Source organism: Rhinatrema bivittatum, chromosome 6 (assembly GCF_901001135.1).
Source record: "Rhinatrema bivittatum chromosome 6, aRhiBiv1.1, whole genome shotgun sequence".
Classification (NCBI taxonomy): domain Eukaryota; kingdom Metazoa; phylum Chordata; class Amphibia; order Gymnophiona; family Rhinatrematidae; genus Rhinatrema; species Rhinatrema bivittatum.
Window position 1 is genome coordinate 238281011 of NC_042620.1, and position 16010 is coordinate 238297020.

The 16010-nt window shown below is 47.0% G+C and overlaps 1 protein-coding gene across 1 annotated transcript in view; it reads right to left on the bottom strand.

Moving 5' to 3' along the window:
• Window positions 1-16010, bottom strand: part of HPRT1 (hypoxanthine phosphoribosyltransferase 1) — a 112297-nt gene that overhangs the window by 25483 nt on the left and 70804 nt on the right. The window contains exons 6-7 of the mRNA XM_029606660.1: window positions 15406-15488; window positions 2715-2761 (exon numbers count right to left, since the gene is read on the bottom strand). Coding sequence (XP_029462520.1) covers window positions 2715-2761; window positions 15406-15488 — 130 coding nt within the window. The remainder of the gene's footprint in view (window positions 1-2714; window positions 2762-15405; window positions 15489-16010) is intronic.

The following is a 16010-nucleotide window of genomic DNA, read 5'->3' on the forward strand; positions in this document are numbered from 1 at the left end:
AGACACCTGGAGGGTTGTGTCGGGGGTCTTCTCCTTCCTCAGAAGAGGAATATGTCTTTCTACTTCTTCCGTGTCACAAATCCCCTTTGTGGGGAAGCCCCTGGGGCTCCATCCCTGGCAGGTTTATCGCTGAACTGGAGCATCGATTCTTTGAATCAGTGCATCTCCTTGCAGGCCAGGGCTGGAGGACAGCAGCAGTGGTCTTCTGGCCGTTTTTCCTGGGGCCCCTTTGCTGATTACAGTGCCGGTCTTCCCCATCAGAGGGCGGCTGCCAGTGGCAGATTGGTCGCTTCTGAACCTCAGTGATCAGTGATTGTGACAACTCTCAAGGGGTATCCCTCATTCTCTGTCTCCCAGAGAAGGCATGTCGCTGCTTCTGATTGGCGGTTGATCTTGGTTCCTCATAGGATCCAAGAATCGGTTGAGTGTAGCGCTCTCCTTAGGTCGTCATATAGCTCCCTAGTGAAAATGAGGGGTTTCTCCCATCCAGGAGTCACCTTTGATACATGGTGAGCTCAATGGGCGGTTTTTAATTAGGACCACTATTGCCAGTCATTCTTGCCTGTGGAACCCTAACTCAGCAAGGAGGGTTCCAATCCATTAAATTGTTGAGCATGTCTTTCAACCTATTGCCATATCCAGGGCTAAGGGAGTTGGGGGATGAGGGACTCCGCAACAGAGGTGCTGCTCTTTGGTTGCAGTGGCTTGCAAGCTATACTTCCCCATTTTAGGGCTAACCTTGTCTGTGGATAGGGGAGTCCTGGTTCATGCAACAATTATTCCATTACTGGACCGTGTGCTTCCTTAGGGGAAGTATATGTTATCATGGCTGAGGTATTAATACCTAAGCCAGGTTCGGGGTAATCTGTTTCAAGATCACCCTTGCCCTGGTACCCTTAGGCTTTTCAGGCTAGTGAAGAAATCCTGTTCAAAAGGGGTTTGCACTTGCAGCACCCCAGCTTCCTGTCTCTTAGTGAAGTGCTTCTGGATTTCTTACCTGTGAAATTCGCTCTCAGTTTCAGATGTTCCAAGCAGGCTCTTTCTCAATGGGTAACTCCCTACTTGAATCAGCATTGAGTTATTCACTTGGAGTTGAGTTATAGAACCTAGAGATTTATGCTTACCCCAGCAGACCAGCGATCTGCCTCCTTGTTCTTCACGCTTCCGACTTCCAGTTGGAATTTCAGGATGAGGGGGAAAAAGCTAAGGCATTCATATCTTAGTGTATACCTAAAAGGAAAGATGCACCACTGTTTCCCTATATTTTCACCAAGCTCTGGCCAATACTGCCTTTAGCTTTTCTCAATTTACTAGGTTGCCCAAGTGTTTTCCTGCTCACCTGAACTGTCCTGTAGACAGGGGATAGCCCTGCCCTTGACAGGGTGCTGTGCAGGTGAGGTTCAGGCCTAACATCTCCCTGCTCGGGGGTTTAGGCTAGCGATCCCATTTAGGGATTGCCTTTCATCCCTTGAAACTCGATGTTGTCCTACTGGTCAGCTATGTCTGGTGCTTTGGCACATAGGGTCTGTCACAACCCTGCTGTTGCAAATTATTCTTCCAAACATTGTGTTTTCTGCCCATTATGCCTATTAGCCAAACATGAGCATACTTCCGCAGAGAAGTTCTGTCCTTCGGATGTCGGTAGACCGTAGTTTCTTTCTGGGGAGTTCTCGAGCCCCAGTTGGTTTTTCGGTAGTCTTGTATCACCGAAGGAAACTGTGCAGTCTTCATCCAAGAATCCTTCTCTTGTTTACATCTCTAGACTTTTTCCTGTATCTGGAAGGTTCTAGACCTGTCGTCAGGGTTTACTGATCCAAAATCGTACTGGTAATGTTTTCCGTGATGCAGAGTATGTTTTTTGCTGGCACTTGCATCACTCCCCTGTCTTAGGTGACTCTGCTGTGCATCAGGGTTTTGTGTTTCAGTCTTTTCTATGGTTTTCTCTTTGTAGAACCCAACTCTTTTCCCACCTAGACCCCTTTGTGGGTGGGCTGCCTCACAGGCAAATGACAGCGAGATGGTCTTATAGTGCAAGGTAGTTTCCCACTTTGTTCTGCTCGGACAGCCTAAAGCTTGAGATTCACCCATGTGTGAGAACTACCATCCTGCTTGCCCTCGGAGAAAGCAAGATGTTAATCCTCACAAAAACCACCCACCTCCCCTGGGAGTCTGTTTTTCCATGTATGAGCTATATCATGGGCTGAGGGCTGCCTAGATGCTCAGTAGGGCATGTTGAAAGTTCTAGAATCTTTGAGATCAAAGTTCCGGACCGGGCTCCATCCGATGATGTTACTCATGTGTGAGGAACATCATCCTGCTGTCCTCAGAGAACACCTGTTACAGTACTACTGTGCATGTTTAAAAAGTACAGGCGTCAATTTGCAGTTAGGCTCGCCATTGACAACTGACCCCACTATTCCTAAGCATAATGAGATAACTAGAACCCAGAAAGCTACAGCTGAGTTCTTGCACCATAATGTAAATGAATTGTTGTACTGCTGCTGACACCAGTTTGCTTCTTAAGCAGCTCTAGCACTTGTGCTATATATGCAGAGAAAAAAATGTTTATCAATTAACCAAATTTTTATTATCTAGTCAAAGAAAATGTCATAGAACAAATTAACTACTCCATTATTATTTTTAATAGTTTTAGTTAACATACTAAAAATACTAACACTGGTAAGAAACTATACTATTAAAAACATAACACTTACAGTCAGGCCGATATCCTACACTGCGAGGAGTTCTTTTCACCAGCAGGCTGTCCAACAAAAAAATACAATCACACATAATAAATAGGATAAAATAAACACAAAATTCCAGACTCAAAGTAATCATTGATTTCTTCTGATTGGTTGACTGAAATTACCGCCATTATGTACTCCCAATTGTACTTTTATCATGTTAAATTTGGGGAAAAATCCTGTCCAACATCACTGCCAGGATGGTAAGCACTGATGTCTGAAGAGCATGCTAACATTATAAATTCCTTCACCTAGGAAGAATTCTGGGTGCAGCTGGACACACCAAATTGTAGCCAGAAAAAGTTGCCCACTACAGCAGATTACCGAAGTCCTCTACACAGTAAATTTGTATTTATTAGTTTTGCTACAAACTATCATTTGGAGTTCCTGGCTTCTTCCTGCATTCTTCAGACATTCAAAAGCAGCATGGTGATATTTTGGGTGAGAAAATGGAGAAATTACTTACCTGATAATTTCGTTTTCCTTAGTGTAGACAAATGGACTCAGGACCAATGGGTATAGTGTACTCCTGATTGCAGTTGGAGACGGATCAGATTTCAATCTAACGTCAGCCCTAGTACATATACCCCTGCAGGAAGTGCAGCTCTTCAGTATTTTCCTCGAAAAGCATTGTGGATATGTGTGGCTGACTAATTTTATTAACTCGAATAACTTCATAACTTGGTTAAACTCTATAACTTGATCTGGTTGAATTGGCTATAGCTGGAGACCGCCAGTGCCCTCAACCAGAAAGCGTCGACACCCAGTAGGGTGGGTGTCCTAAGTGAAGGAAAGCATGGCTTACCCTTGTATCATTCGAAATTCCATGAGTAACAGCAGCCAAGGGTGGGATGCTGAGTCTATCTGTCTACACTAAGGAAAATGAAATTATCAGGTAAGTAATTTCTCCATTTCCTAGCGTGTAGCAGATGGACTCAGGACCAATGGGATGTATAAAAGCTACTCCCGAATCAGGTGGGAGGCTGCCCGTGACCCACTTAGTACTGCCCTTGCAAATGCCGTGTCCTCTCGAGCCTGAACACCCAGGCGGTAGAACCTGGAGAAGGTGTGGATGGAGGACCATGTCGCCGCCCTGCAAATCTCAGCAGGTGACAACATTCTGGTTTCTGCCCAGGACACTGCCTGAGCTCTAGTAGAATGGGCCTTGACTTGTAGAGGTGGTGGCTTGCCTGCTTCTACATAGGCCGCCTTGATGACTTCCTTGATCCAGCGGGCTACAGTTGCCCGAGAGGCCACTTCCCCTTGTCTCTTCCCGCTGTGAAGGACGAATAGGTGGTACGTTTTTCGTATGTGTTTCGACATTTCCAGGTATCTGGATAGGAGTCTGCCGATGTTGAGGTGGTGTAGACTTCAGGCTTCTTCCGAATTCTTAAACTCATCCGGCGATGGTAGCGAGATGGTTTGGTTAAGATGGAAGTGTGACACCACTTTGGGAAGGAACGAAGGAACCGTGCATAGCTGGATGGTAACCGGGGTGAGCCTGAGGAATGGCTCACGGCAGGACAGTGCTTGTAGTTCTGAGATGCGGCGGGCTGAACAAACTGCCAGCAGGAATGCTGTCTTCAAAGTCAATAGTCGGAGAGACAGTCCGCGGAAGGGCCTGAAGGAGGCTCCTGCTAGAAAATCCAGGACCAGGTTGAGATTCCAAAGAGTACCAACCACTTTAGGGGTGGGTGGATGTGTTTGACTCCTTTCAGGAAGCGTGAAACGTCCGGGTGAAAGCTATGCTGTCGCTCTCGGTGCTGTTGCATGACAATGCGGCCACCTGTACCTTGATGGAGTTGAAGGACAATCCCTTCTGTAGCCCGTTCTGTAGGAATTCCAAGATTGCGGAACTTTGACTGAGTAGTATGATGTCGTGGTCTTCGCACCATGCTTCGAAGACTCTCCAAATCCTAATGTACGTTAAAGATGTGGAGAACTTGTGTGCTCGGAGTAGGGTGTCGATTACAGCCCCCGAGTATCCGCTCTCTCAGGCAAGCCCTCTCAATGGCCAGGCCATAAGAGAGAATCGAGCTGGATCCTCTTGGAGGATCGGCCCTTGTTGAAGCAAGTCTCTGTGTGGAGGCAGTGGCAGGGGGGTCCCTGCCAGTAGTCTTCTCATGTCTGTGTATCACGGTCTACTTGGCCAGTCCGGGGCCACCAGAAGTACTAATCCCCTGTGTAGCTGTATCTTGTGAATGATTGCGCCCAATAGGGGCCATGGCGGGAAGGCATATAATAGAGTTCCCTGTGGCTAGGTCTGTACCAGGGCATCGATCCCCTGGGACTGAGGTTCCCACCTGCGGCTGAAGTACCTGGGTACTTGGGCGTTGGACCGGTTTGCCAGAAGGTCCATGTCCGGTGTTCCACACCGGATCACTATCATTTGGAACGCTGCGGTCGACAGCTTCCATTCTCCTGGGTCTAGACTTTCTCTGCTGAGGTAGTCCGCCGTGATGTTGTCTTTCCCGGCGACGTGGACAGCCGAGATCTCCTGGAGATTTACTTCCGCCCACGACATTAGGGAGTCTATTTCTAGAGACACCTGTTGGCTTCTGGTTCCCCCCTGACGGTTGATGTAGGCCACAGTTGTGGCGTTGTCCAACATTACTCTGACCGCTTTGTCCCGGAGTCTGTGAACGAACTATAGGCAGGCTAGTTTGACCGCCCGCGCTTCTAGGTGGTTGATGTTCCATCCCGACTCTTCTGCGTTCCACTGCCCTTGGGCGGTTAGCTCCTCGCAGTGTGCACCCCATCCTCTTAGGCTGGCGTCTGTGGTGAGCAGGGTCCAGGGTGGTGAAGATAGTCTTGTTCCCTGGCTCAGGTGGCTGACCTGCAGCCACCATCGTAGCTAGGTCCGAACTCTGCCCAGGAGTGGTAGACGTGCGGCGTAGTTCTGAGACAGTGGATTCCATCGCGATAGGAGTGAGCGCTGGAGGGGTCTCATTTATTTATTTATTTATTTAAGGGTTTTTTATATACCGAGGCACGTTTGCAAAACATCACCTCGGTTCACAATGTAACATAACTTAGCAACAAGCTTTACAATAAAATCATTTTTTAACAGGAAGTGGGTTAACAATTTTGGAGAAGATAATACGAAAATTATATACATATGTACATATATGTTTAACAAGGGAGTTAATCAAAACAGTCATATTATTAGCAAGGGGAAGGTAATAAGAGTGGAGGGGAAGAAGGGGAGGAAATCCACAAAGGGTAGGGAGTAGAGAGAATAAATATATTGTGCGTGAGTCAGTAGGATGGTCATATCATAGCTTTGGGGGGAGTCTGTTCGTTAGTCAGGGTACGCTAGTTTGAACAGCCAAGTTTTTAGATTGTGAGCTCGCGCCCATGGCACTACTTCCAGAGTGGATGCCATCAGACTGAGGACTTGCAGGTAATCCCATGCTGTGGGGCGAGGTTTGCTCAGCAGGATTTGTAACCGGTTCCTCAGATTTGATCTCCTTGTGGGAGTCAGGCTGACCTTGTCTTCTTTGGTGTCGAATCGGACTCCTAGGTATTCTAGAGACTGTGAGGGCTGCAGACAACTCTTGTTTGTGTTGACCACCCATCCGAGGCTCTCCAGGAGAGTTTTGACTCTGTTGGTTGCTTGGTGACTTTCCTTTGGGGATTTCGCCCTGATCAGCCAATCGTCTAGGTAAGGGTGTACAAGGATTCCTTCCTTCCTCAGTGTTGCTGCCACCACCACTATGATCTTGGAGAACGTCCGGGGTGCTGTGGCTAACCCGAAGGGTAGTGCCCGGAACTGGTTGTGACGGTCCAGGATTTTGAAGCGTAGGAAGCGCTGATGTTCCTGATGGATCGGGATGTGTAGGTAGGCTTCTGAAAGATCCAGGGATGTGAGAAACTCTCCTGGTTGTATCGCCCTTATTACAGAGTGTAGGGTTTCCATGCGGAAGCGGGGAATCTTCAGGTGGCGATTGACCGACTTGAGGTCCAGGATGGGCCTGAACGTCCCCTTTCTTGGGGACGATAAAATAAATGGAATAATGGCCAGTATTTATTTCTTGTGGAGGTACTGGGGTTATGGCCTCGAGGGCCATTAGTCTGGTCAGTGTAGCTTCCACTGCCACCCTCTTGGAGGTGTCGTGGGAGGGGGATTCCACGAACTTGTCTGGAGGGGTTCGCAGGAAATCCAGGTAGTACCCCTCTCGAATGATGGTTAGGACCCACTTGTCCAAAGTTATCTCGACCCATCTGTGGTAGAACAGAGCTAGTCTGCCCCCTATGGCTTCTTCCCTTGGACGGGTCGACTGAATCTCATTGTGGGGTGCAGCTTGGGCCTAGACCCGAGCCAGTTCCCCTTTTGTTGTGCTTGTTCCGAAAGGGCTGGTTCCTGCCTGTAGGGCGGGGCACTTGACAATTGTGTCTGTATGGATTGAAGCGCTGTGAACCTCTGCCCCTGGATGATCGGGGGAAGGGTCGCTGGTTTCTCTTGCTTTTGTCCTCCAGTAGCCGCAGTAGTGGGGTCTCGCCCCATTTGTTAGCCAGTTTCTCTAGTTCACTGCCAAACAGGAGGGATCCCTTGAAGGGCATCCTTGTGAGTCTCGATTTGGAAGACGCGTTGGCCGACCAGCTTCAGAGCCAGAGATGTCTCCTGGCTGCCACAGCTGATGACACTCCTCTAGCTGCGGTGCGTCCCAGGTCGGAAGCGGCATCCGCGAGGAATGATACTGCTGGTTCCATGGCTTCCCCAGGGGTGTTGCTCCTGGTCTGTGATAGGCAGGCACGTGTCACAACAGTGCAGCAGACCGCTATTTGTAGGGACATAGCGGCGACGTCAAAGGACTGTTTAAGGATGGATTCCAGATGTCTGTCTTACGCATCTTTGAGTGCTGCACCTCCCTCCACTGGGATAGTGGGGCGCTTTGAGACCACGCAGACCATAGCATCCACTTTTGGGCATGTCAGAAGGTCTTTGGCCGCCGGGTCCAGTGGGTACATGGCTGCCATAGCCTGTCCACCTTTGAATGTGGACTCTGGAGCAATCCATTCCAGGTCAATTAGCTGTTGAACGGCTTGGAGCAGAGGGAAATGGTGGGAGGTCTGACGGAGTACCTCTAGCAGAGAATTCGTCTTAGGTTCCCCCGAGGCACTTGTGCCCGGGATCGCAAGTTCCTTCAGGCTGCTGGTGACCAGGTCTGGGAGCTCGTCTTTGGTGAAGAAGCGTCTCATGGTCCGGTGAGGCTCTGTCCCCAGAGGGAGCTCCCCTTCCTCTAGGGGCTCTGACTCCTCCTCCGAGATGTCTGTGTCCCCGTAAGCAGGGCTTTCGGGTGGTGGATTCACTACCCTGGGCCTAGCAGGGCCCAGAGCGTAGCGGTCCTCTGGTGAAGGCTGTGGCCGTGTTACCGGAGGCTCCGTCTGCATGTGAACGAAGGTGTGTAGGCCTTTGAAAAATTCCACCCAGGAAATAGACCTGGATCCAAGCTAAGAGGCGCTGTGTCCCTGGGGAGCCCCGTTTGAGGGGGGTCCCCGCTGGGGTTTGCTAGGTCCAGGGTACTTATTGAGGAACTAGCACTCAGGCCCAGGTAGGGCTGGCCCTGGGCTTGATCCCCCAGGGCCTCCTCACAATGGATACACTGGGCGTCGGCCTCTTCGTGTTGTGCGGCTCTGATGTGGCATGCTGGGTAGAGGCCCTGAACCTTGAGCTCTTTTTCTGATGGTGCCATCGATATAGACGCGTAAAATCTCGTGCGTTGAATATGCATGTATGGATGGATGTGCGCGCTGATGTGCGCACAAGTCGCAGTTATGCGCCTGGCCTAGTAAACGTGAGTTGCGCGCGTAACTTGTGCATGCAGCACTTGAGCATGTAACGTTGTGCGCACAAGTAATGTTGTGTGCACGACTCGCCCTACGCGCACGGATCGAGACGGCGGTCAGGGCGGCGAACAGGGCCAAAATGGCGACGGTGACCACGCAGGCAATATGGCGACCACCTCGGAAAGTCCCCACGTGGGAGAGCCCTTGGCTCTAACCGGGATTGAGCCCTGCTAGGGCGGATCAACCCGGTGGCACTGGTTCCGGCCGGTGACCTGTGCGACTCCTCAAGCTTCGGAGACCAGAGTCTTTAAACAAGATTTCTACCTTATCTTGACTTTGGCGTTTCCCGGTTTCATTCCAGGCGGTCTCCGGCTGCGGGGGGAGAGGGCAAATACCTTCACCTCCACGCTCGTGGTTGCACCCGCTGCTTCTCAGTCGCGCAAGAGATCGGGGGCTAGGTCCCCGCTGAAGGTCGGTCGCCGGACCGAGGCTCACCTCCGAGGGACTATGGAAATCACCTCGGGAATTCTCAACTGGGGGAAGGACCCAAGGGTGTCACCGCAAGAGAGCGGGGCTCGTCGTTGAGGTAAGTTTTCTTCTTATTTTGGGTTTTCTCTGTTAAATTTTGCTCGAATGCTGTGAGAGAGTGCAGATAGTCCTTAACTGCTATGGAGACGGAAAATACTGAAGAGCTGCACTTCCTGCAGCTATGTACTAGGGCTGACGTTAGATTGAAATTTGATCCGTCTCCAACTGCTATCAGGAGAACACTATACCCATTGGTCCTGAGTCCATCTGCTACACGCTAGGAAACTGTTTTTATTTTGTAATAGTCACATCAAAGCCCGTGATGTGCGACTAGCTTACGTATTGTGACATGAGTAGCAAAGTATAATTTTTAAATTACATGAATACTTTGCTAACAATGCAAATTATGGGAAAGGAAATTATAATTTTCTCCAGTACTAGTGAATTTTATAGTGTATGCTACATAGTAGTGGAGAAAACTAGATCGCCACCAGAAATCAGTGTGTCACATCACACAAGACAAAAAAAAAAGGCCCAACATCCTGTTTCTGAAAGTGTCAGGCACTTACAAAAAGTGTACAAAACTGAGAGTGTGAGGGTGATTGTGTGTGAAGTCTGTTTACAGAAAGCAGATGGGGAGAAGATGGCGAAAAGAGAAGTATCTGCTTGGTTTCTCTCCCCTACAGCCAGAGTATAATGTGCTATTAAGGTCTAATTTTAAAAGGTCTAAGCACGCCTATACCAGGAGATATACACGTGGCTGGGCCACACACTGCGTATATTTTTGAACACCCGCAGTAACGCACTTATCTCCTCGTACGTGCCGAAGAATGGCGTGAGGTAGAAGGAGCGGACCATGGGCAGGGTCTGGGCAGGGCATGGGTGGGCCAGGACAGCACCATTAGGCGCTGTCCCGCTGAAGCACGCGCTGGGATCAGACCGGCACGCACAAAAACTAGTATAGTTAGTGGGGTTTTAGGGGTCAGGGTGGATAGAGGAAAGGGGAGGCAAGTTAGGTAGGGAGTTTAAGAAGGAGTGGACTGGGAAAAGGCCTAGTCTGTCGCCATGCACATCATATAAAATCTCCCCCCCTTATGTGCACGAGCTGGCAGTTGGGTGCAGGAAGCGGATGCTCAATTGATAAGCGTCTGTTTCCTGAACCCCTGGCTGTGCGCTGTTTAGGAAAACAGACGCCGATAAATTCGGTTTTCCTAACCGGCAGACAGCCGACGCTCTCGGGCTCCCATTATCAAGGAGGCGCTAGGGGCACACAAGCGACCCTAGCGCCTCCTTGATAAAGTGACCCCCTAATTTAAATATTGCATGGCATCCCCAGGAGGGGCGCCTGCGGGTGCGTTAGGAAAGCGGGCGCTGACTATTCAGCGCCCGCTTTCTGCGCATAAATATTGCATCAGCCCCTTTGTGTTTTAACTTTGCTACTTGCTACCTTCAGGGAGTGCACCCTAGGCCTTGTGTTTGAGGGCATAGATGGCAAAGTAACATTTGCCCTTTCTAGTATTTTCAAGGTCTGGTAGACTTATATTATATTCCCCCTGCTTGGCATATCTGTGCTGGGCCTCCTTGGTCTTTATTCGGAGGGGGCGGGGGAGCCATCCCATGCCCCTTTCTCATTTTGGTCTTCCTTTCTCTATATCTTTTCCAGTGCAACTATATATCTTTTGAGATGCAGCAATCAAAACTGAAAGCAGAGCAGAGAGTGTTGTCTTGCCATGGAGCAAGGCAGATGCATTGTGGCATTCTCCGTTTTTGTACACCATTCCTTCCTGGTTTCTTAGCATTCCGTTTGCCTATTTTTTTTGTAAGTTATTGTTTATTAAGAAACGATCATAATAATACAACCATACTATATATTAAGTGTCATACATTAGTCAAATAAATGAAACAATATACATACTCTGAATCAAAGTCAGCGCTTATTTTCATTCCCATATAGCTTCCCCTCCCCTCCCCCCGGGGGGTTTCCCTTAATGTATTGTTTTCCCTCCAGAAGGTGACACTAAGGGGATACCACTGTATAAGACACTCCGCGAAACCCAGCTATCATGACCCTAGCAATTTAAAGCATCAAAGAGACATCAAGAAGGAGGATCTCAGCCCCCTCCCCACTCTGCAAAATGATAACCTATAAGATTCCTGATTTGTAGCGTTGGAACGCATATGCAAGGGCAACACTGGGGGAGGGCAAATCGAACAGATCAGCTCATGTCTTCCCCTCCAACCTAGTGATATGTGCCATAAGAACTGACCATCTCCTATAATATTGAGACATGGAGTCCCACCGAAGAGCTGCAAGTTTCTCCATATATCATACCTGTCAATTTAATATAGAGTTGTGTCATAGTGGGGGGCTCTGGAGATTTCCACATGTTATTAAGCGGGCGGCCGTGGTAATGTAGAGAAACATTTTCTGGTGGTCATCTTCCAAATCCAAGTAAGGGATTCCCCTAAGAGCCAATACTCTGCCTGAAGCGGAACCTGCTTCCCCAGGACAGTTTCAACCAGCCCTTGACAGTTGCTCCAGAACTGTTGCAGTCGGAGGCATTGCCACCACATATGCCAATACGTTCCGAGTTGGGAACACTGTCTCCAACAAAGAGGAGAGCTCCCCAGAAACCAGGCTGCCACCTTCACTGGCATATAGTGCCTTCGATAAAGAAGCTTATACCGATTTTCCAACTTAGATGCAGACATCGAGAATCGGCCCATGGACTTAAAAACACTCCTTCCATTTTTTGTCGCCCCACAGGGTCCCTAAGTCATGTTCCCACGCAACCAAGTGGGCTGCCTTCCTCCCCGTATTTTGATTGATTAATATCTGATAGAGCTATGAAATTAACTTTTGCACCCACCCAGCCAATATACAATAACTTTCAAAAATAGAGTGGGGGAGCTGCAAATCTGTACGGGGACCTTTGGTTCATTCTGTTTGCTTTTGACCGCCAAAGCGCAGAGGGCAAATGGTTGTAGAGCACCATCCTGTATGATGCCTGGATCTTCTCCTAGATGGTAATGCTTACTGTGGAATCGGGCATTGTGCGACTACAGCGTGGGTTGTTTTCCAGGTGTGCATCAATTTACACTTGTACACACCAGATGTCATCTGCCTTTTGGATGCCCAGTCGTCCATACTATTTCTCTTTTACAGTCCTAGATGCAGTAACTGACTACAGTTTGTAGCCTGAGCGTCATCCTTTTCTCTTACTTTAGCAGGTCATTTATGGCCCCCAGGCACACATCACCTTCAGCGATTCCCCCTTATTGGGTGGCTCATGTGTTCCTCAGCCTTAGACAGAATGCACCGAGGATGTTATGAAATTACGGGCATCTTTGGGTCCAAAAGTTAATTATTATTCTGGGGCACACACGTTAATTATGTTTCTTCAGGTGCACACAGATTTCCTGTTTACAGTGCCATGGTGTTGACAGTTTACATTGCTGATCACATCTGCGAATAAGACTGGTGCACTCTTGATCCTTAGAGTTCTACAGTTATTTTTATGGACGACTACAGGAGGTACTAGCCTGTCAGGTGTCTCTGCCGATGGCATTCTACTTTCAAGATCATTGCATATGGCACAACATCGTAAGCGTTTTTCTTGGATTGCCCTCAGCTCCTTTTCCAGGACCTGTCATCTCAGCTAATGGCTGATAATCTCAAGGCAGGACAATTCTTCGATGCTGCCATAAAGTTTTTCAGTTATTGGTAGATTATACCTGCTAGCCAATGTCCTTCTTATTATTCCTTTGGAGTTCTTATGATAGGACTGACTTCAGTTATTGCTTTGGAATAGACTTAGTTTTTGGGTAATTGCCAGGTTCTTATGGCCTGGATTGGCCACTGTTGGAAACAGGATGCTGGGCTTGATGGGCCCTTGGTCTGACCCAGTATGGCATGTTCTTTGTTTTCCCAGTTCCCTAGAGAGGCCATGACTGGCATAATGCACACGCCGGATGCCTTTGCTCCGGCATTTGCATGTCGGAAGTTTCCAAGACCAGGTCATAAGGAACATCCTTATAAGGTTAATTTATAACTGCACCTATAGCAATAGTTGCTCTTGCACACTGGATTTCTTTTTCTTTTCCAGGAGGAGTGCCCCAGAAAAGACAGGGTTGATGTCATTTAGAGTTTCACAAGGGGCATCACAGTTTGCACAGCATCGGAGTTAACTTGAAATTAATTTTTTCATTGCTGCAAATGAATGGAAGGGTGATTTGTAAATGCCAATAATTTAGTCTTTAGCTTTTACAAAATGTCGTTGGAAGGACCCCCTTTGAAAAGTAACCCCCAAATATTATGGGCCAGCAATCGCCCAGTATTTGCTAATACAGTAGCTAAGTTTTTATTCGGTATAAGTTCAATTTTTTTGACTTTCTGGCTCTTGCAACCTCGCACTATACAATAGTTATAACATTTCTTATCGCATGTTCTCCAGACCAAGCACTAGGCAATTAGCGCTATTTAACTATGCTCTAGAAATGAGCTTAGGGGACCCCCGGCAGTTAGGGGTGATTCAGGACTACCATGTGCTCATTCAATGATTACTGCATACAGCGCATCCAACGTAATAAACCCCATAGGTTTTGGGATGGAGGGCTTGACAGGCTCATGGTGATTATCAGCACATTCCAGAATGGAAAGAGTCACATAGATGGGTGACAATATGCAGTATCCTCCTATGGATTTTGGGGGGGGTGAAGGTGCTATCTCCGGAGTAGCATACATTTCAGGTAAGATATTGAACAAAAGCACTGTTAAAATTCTAGGCAGTATCAGTAGTTGTACGATATGGCTGCAGCTGGGTTGGTGGGGTGCCCACGGCAAGTGAGATGTGACTACTGTGGGCTTGTGGCGAGGGTTGACCATGACCCGGATTGCACAGCATGTGCAATTCTTGAAAGCTGGCTGGGTAGAGAATACCACGCTCCTACGTTGCATCGGGGTGACAGCGAGATGAGTTGATTGTCAAGTCTTTGGCTTAGACGGCCAGGACTGGCCTGCGCATCACCCAGAATTGTGATGGCATGCTTAAGGAGTGATACCTGTTCTTTTAAAGAGCAGGACTTCAGTGAACTGCTGAGAATTTAGTCTGTGATCAGGATTGAATGCAGGATAACCTGAGGGAAGGCTTCGATGACCCTGTGTCCACCAATAGTGCTACATTGCTGTAGCTTGATATTATAGAGCCCTTGAGAAATTGGAGCACAGCTTAGATGGCCCTGCATCCACAACAGTGCTACACTGCAGTAGCAGGATCCTATGGAGCATTTAGCGAATTGAAATTCAGTAGGCGAGGGGTGGTCACACCTGGGGATTGAGAATATTTTTTTGTAATTGATGTTTTGTAAATTGAATGAATGTTAGTAACTGTTTTATAATGTAATAGGTTATATGCTATGACCTATGTTGTGGCCATATCCAATAAAGATCTTCTTTCAAATAATGGACTGACAGTTGTTTTTTCATAAATATGACAGCATGGGACAAGTTTGGGGTTAATTATAGATGGGCTAGATGAGGCGGTTGCACCTAAGATGGTTGTGAATACAAGTAAAAGGTCAGCAAAACAATGCTCTGATTCGATGCCTTTCTGGGTCATTCAAATAAAGTATGAATACAGCACGTGTAGCTGTACAATGCAATCTGGAAAGGAGATTTTTAAAAAGAAAAACCTAGTAGAGAGAGGGGAAGGAATGAGCATAATTAAAATATTCACACATTTTATCCTCAAAAGTCTAAAATACAAGACATGAAATACACTAGCAGAAAAAGGACTTGAACAACTAAATATGGTGAGCAATCTGGAGAGCACTGCATCTTTAAATATGTACATAAATACACTAAATTATATAGTACATTTATAACAGGAAAACATTGTTTGATTTTAACTTAAATGCATATTTTATGTATGCCACCATCTTTATTTCCTAGAAACATCAGTCATTTTTTTTTTAACATCATTTGTTCAACTGCCAAAAAAAAGATCTAGTCAAATTACAACCACTGCTAGAACATAATTGTCTACATTCAGGATTATATTAACACTGCAAGTCCAACTTGCATTGTTTAGGGTAAACAACTCTTAACACCAAAATTTAAATTGCTCTCCAAAGCTTACGGGGAAACTGACCATGAAATCTGTGTGTAAAGCTCTAATCTGAATAAATGACATGAATCTCAATAGGCTGCGATACTTTTAATAGGACCAACAAAGAAAGATGTACATGAGCTCTCAAGAAAACATTTATTAGTCAAGAAAAACAAAGTTGTTTCAAAAATAAAGAAGAAATGCATATAGGAAGATGTGACAGAGGGCAAGCTTACCTGGCAACTTTAACCATTTTTGGGTTATATTGCTTAAGCAGAGAAAGCAAGGTTTTCATTGTTTTTCCAGTATCAATGATATCCTGATGATGAAAAGAACACAAAGTAAGTAAAACAGAAGCAATGCCGTTTTTGGCTTCAGATATTAAAACTCTACATATATATTATACTGGAACAATAATCTTGTCACCATAATTCGTAAAAGCATAACTTCAGCCGAAAGGGTTCTCTGCTGCTATTTGTTGGACAACGGGTTTAGCACGGGGCTACTCGAGAGTGGGGAGAAGAGACATGCAAGACAGGGACAGTGAAGTAAGAAATATTTCACAGCATTCACTCATCTTGTTCTTACAGAATCACTGTACTTTCTTTGAGTAATAACTCTGCAAATATTTGTTCTCAGGAAACAAATTCTCTGTGAACATAGTAATTTAAAGGTTCAAAAACACCAAGCATAGGAAGAAATGCATAAAGTTGGAGCATAAACTAGGCAAAGACAAATATCCTAAAGATATTTATCCCTTGGCATTTGATGCTCTGTCCCATACAATTTTGATAGTTTAGGTTTGGATGGAGTAGTTCTCAAACAGTTCAGTTATCATCTC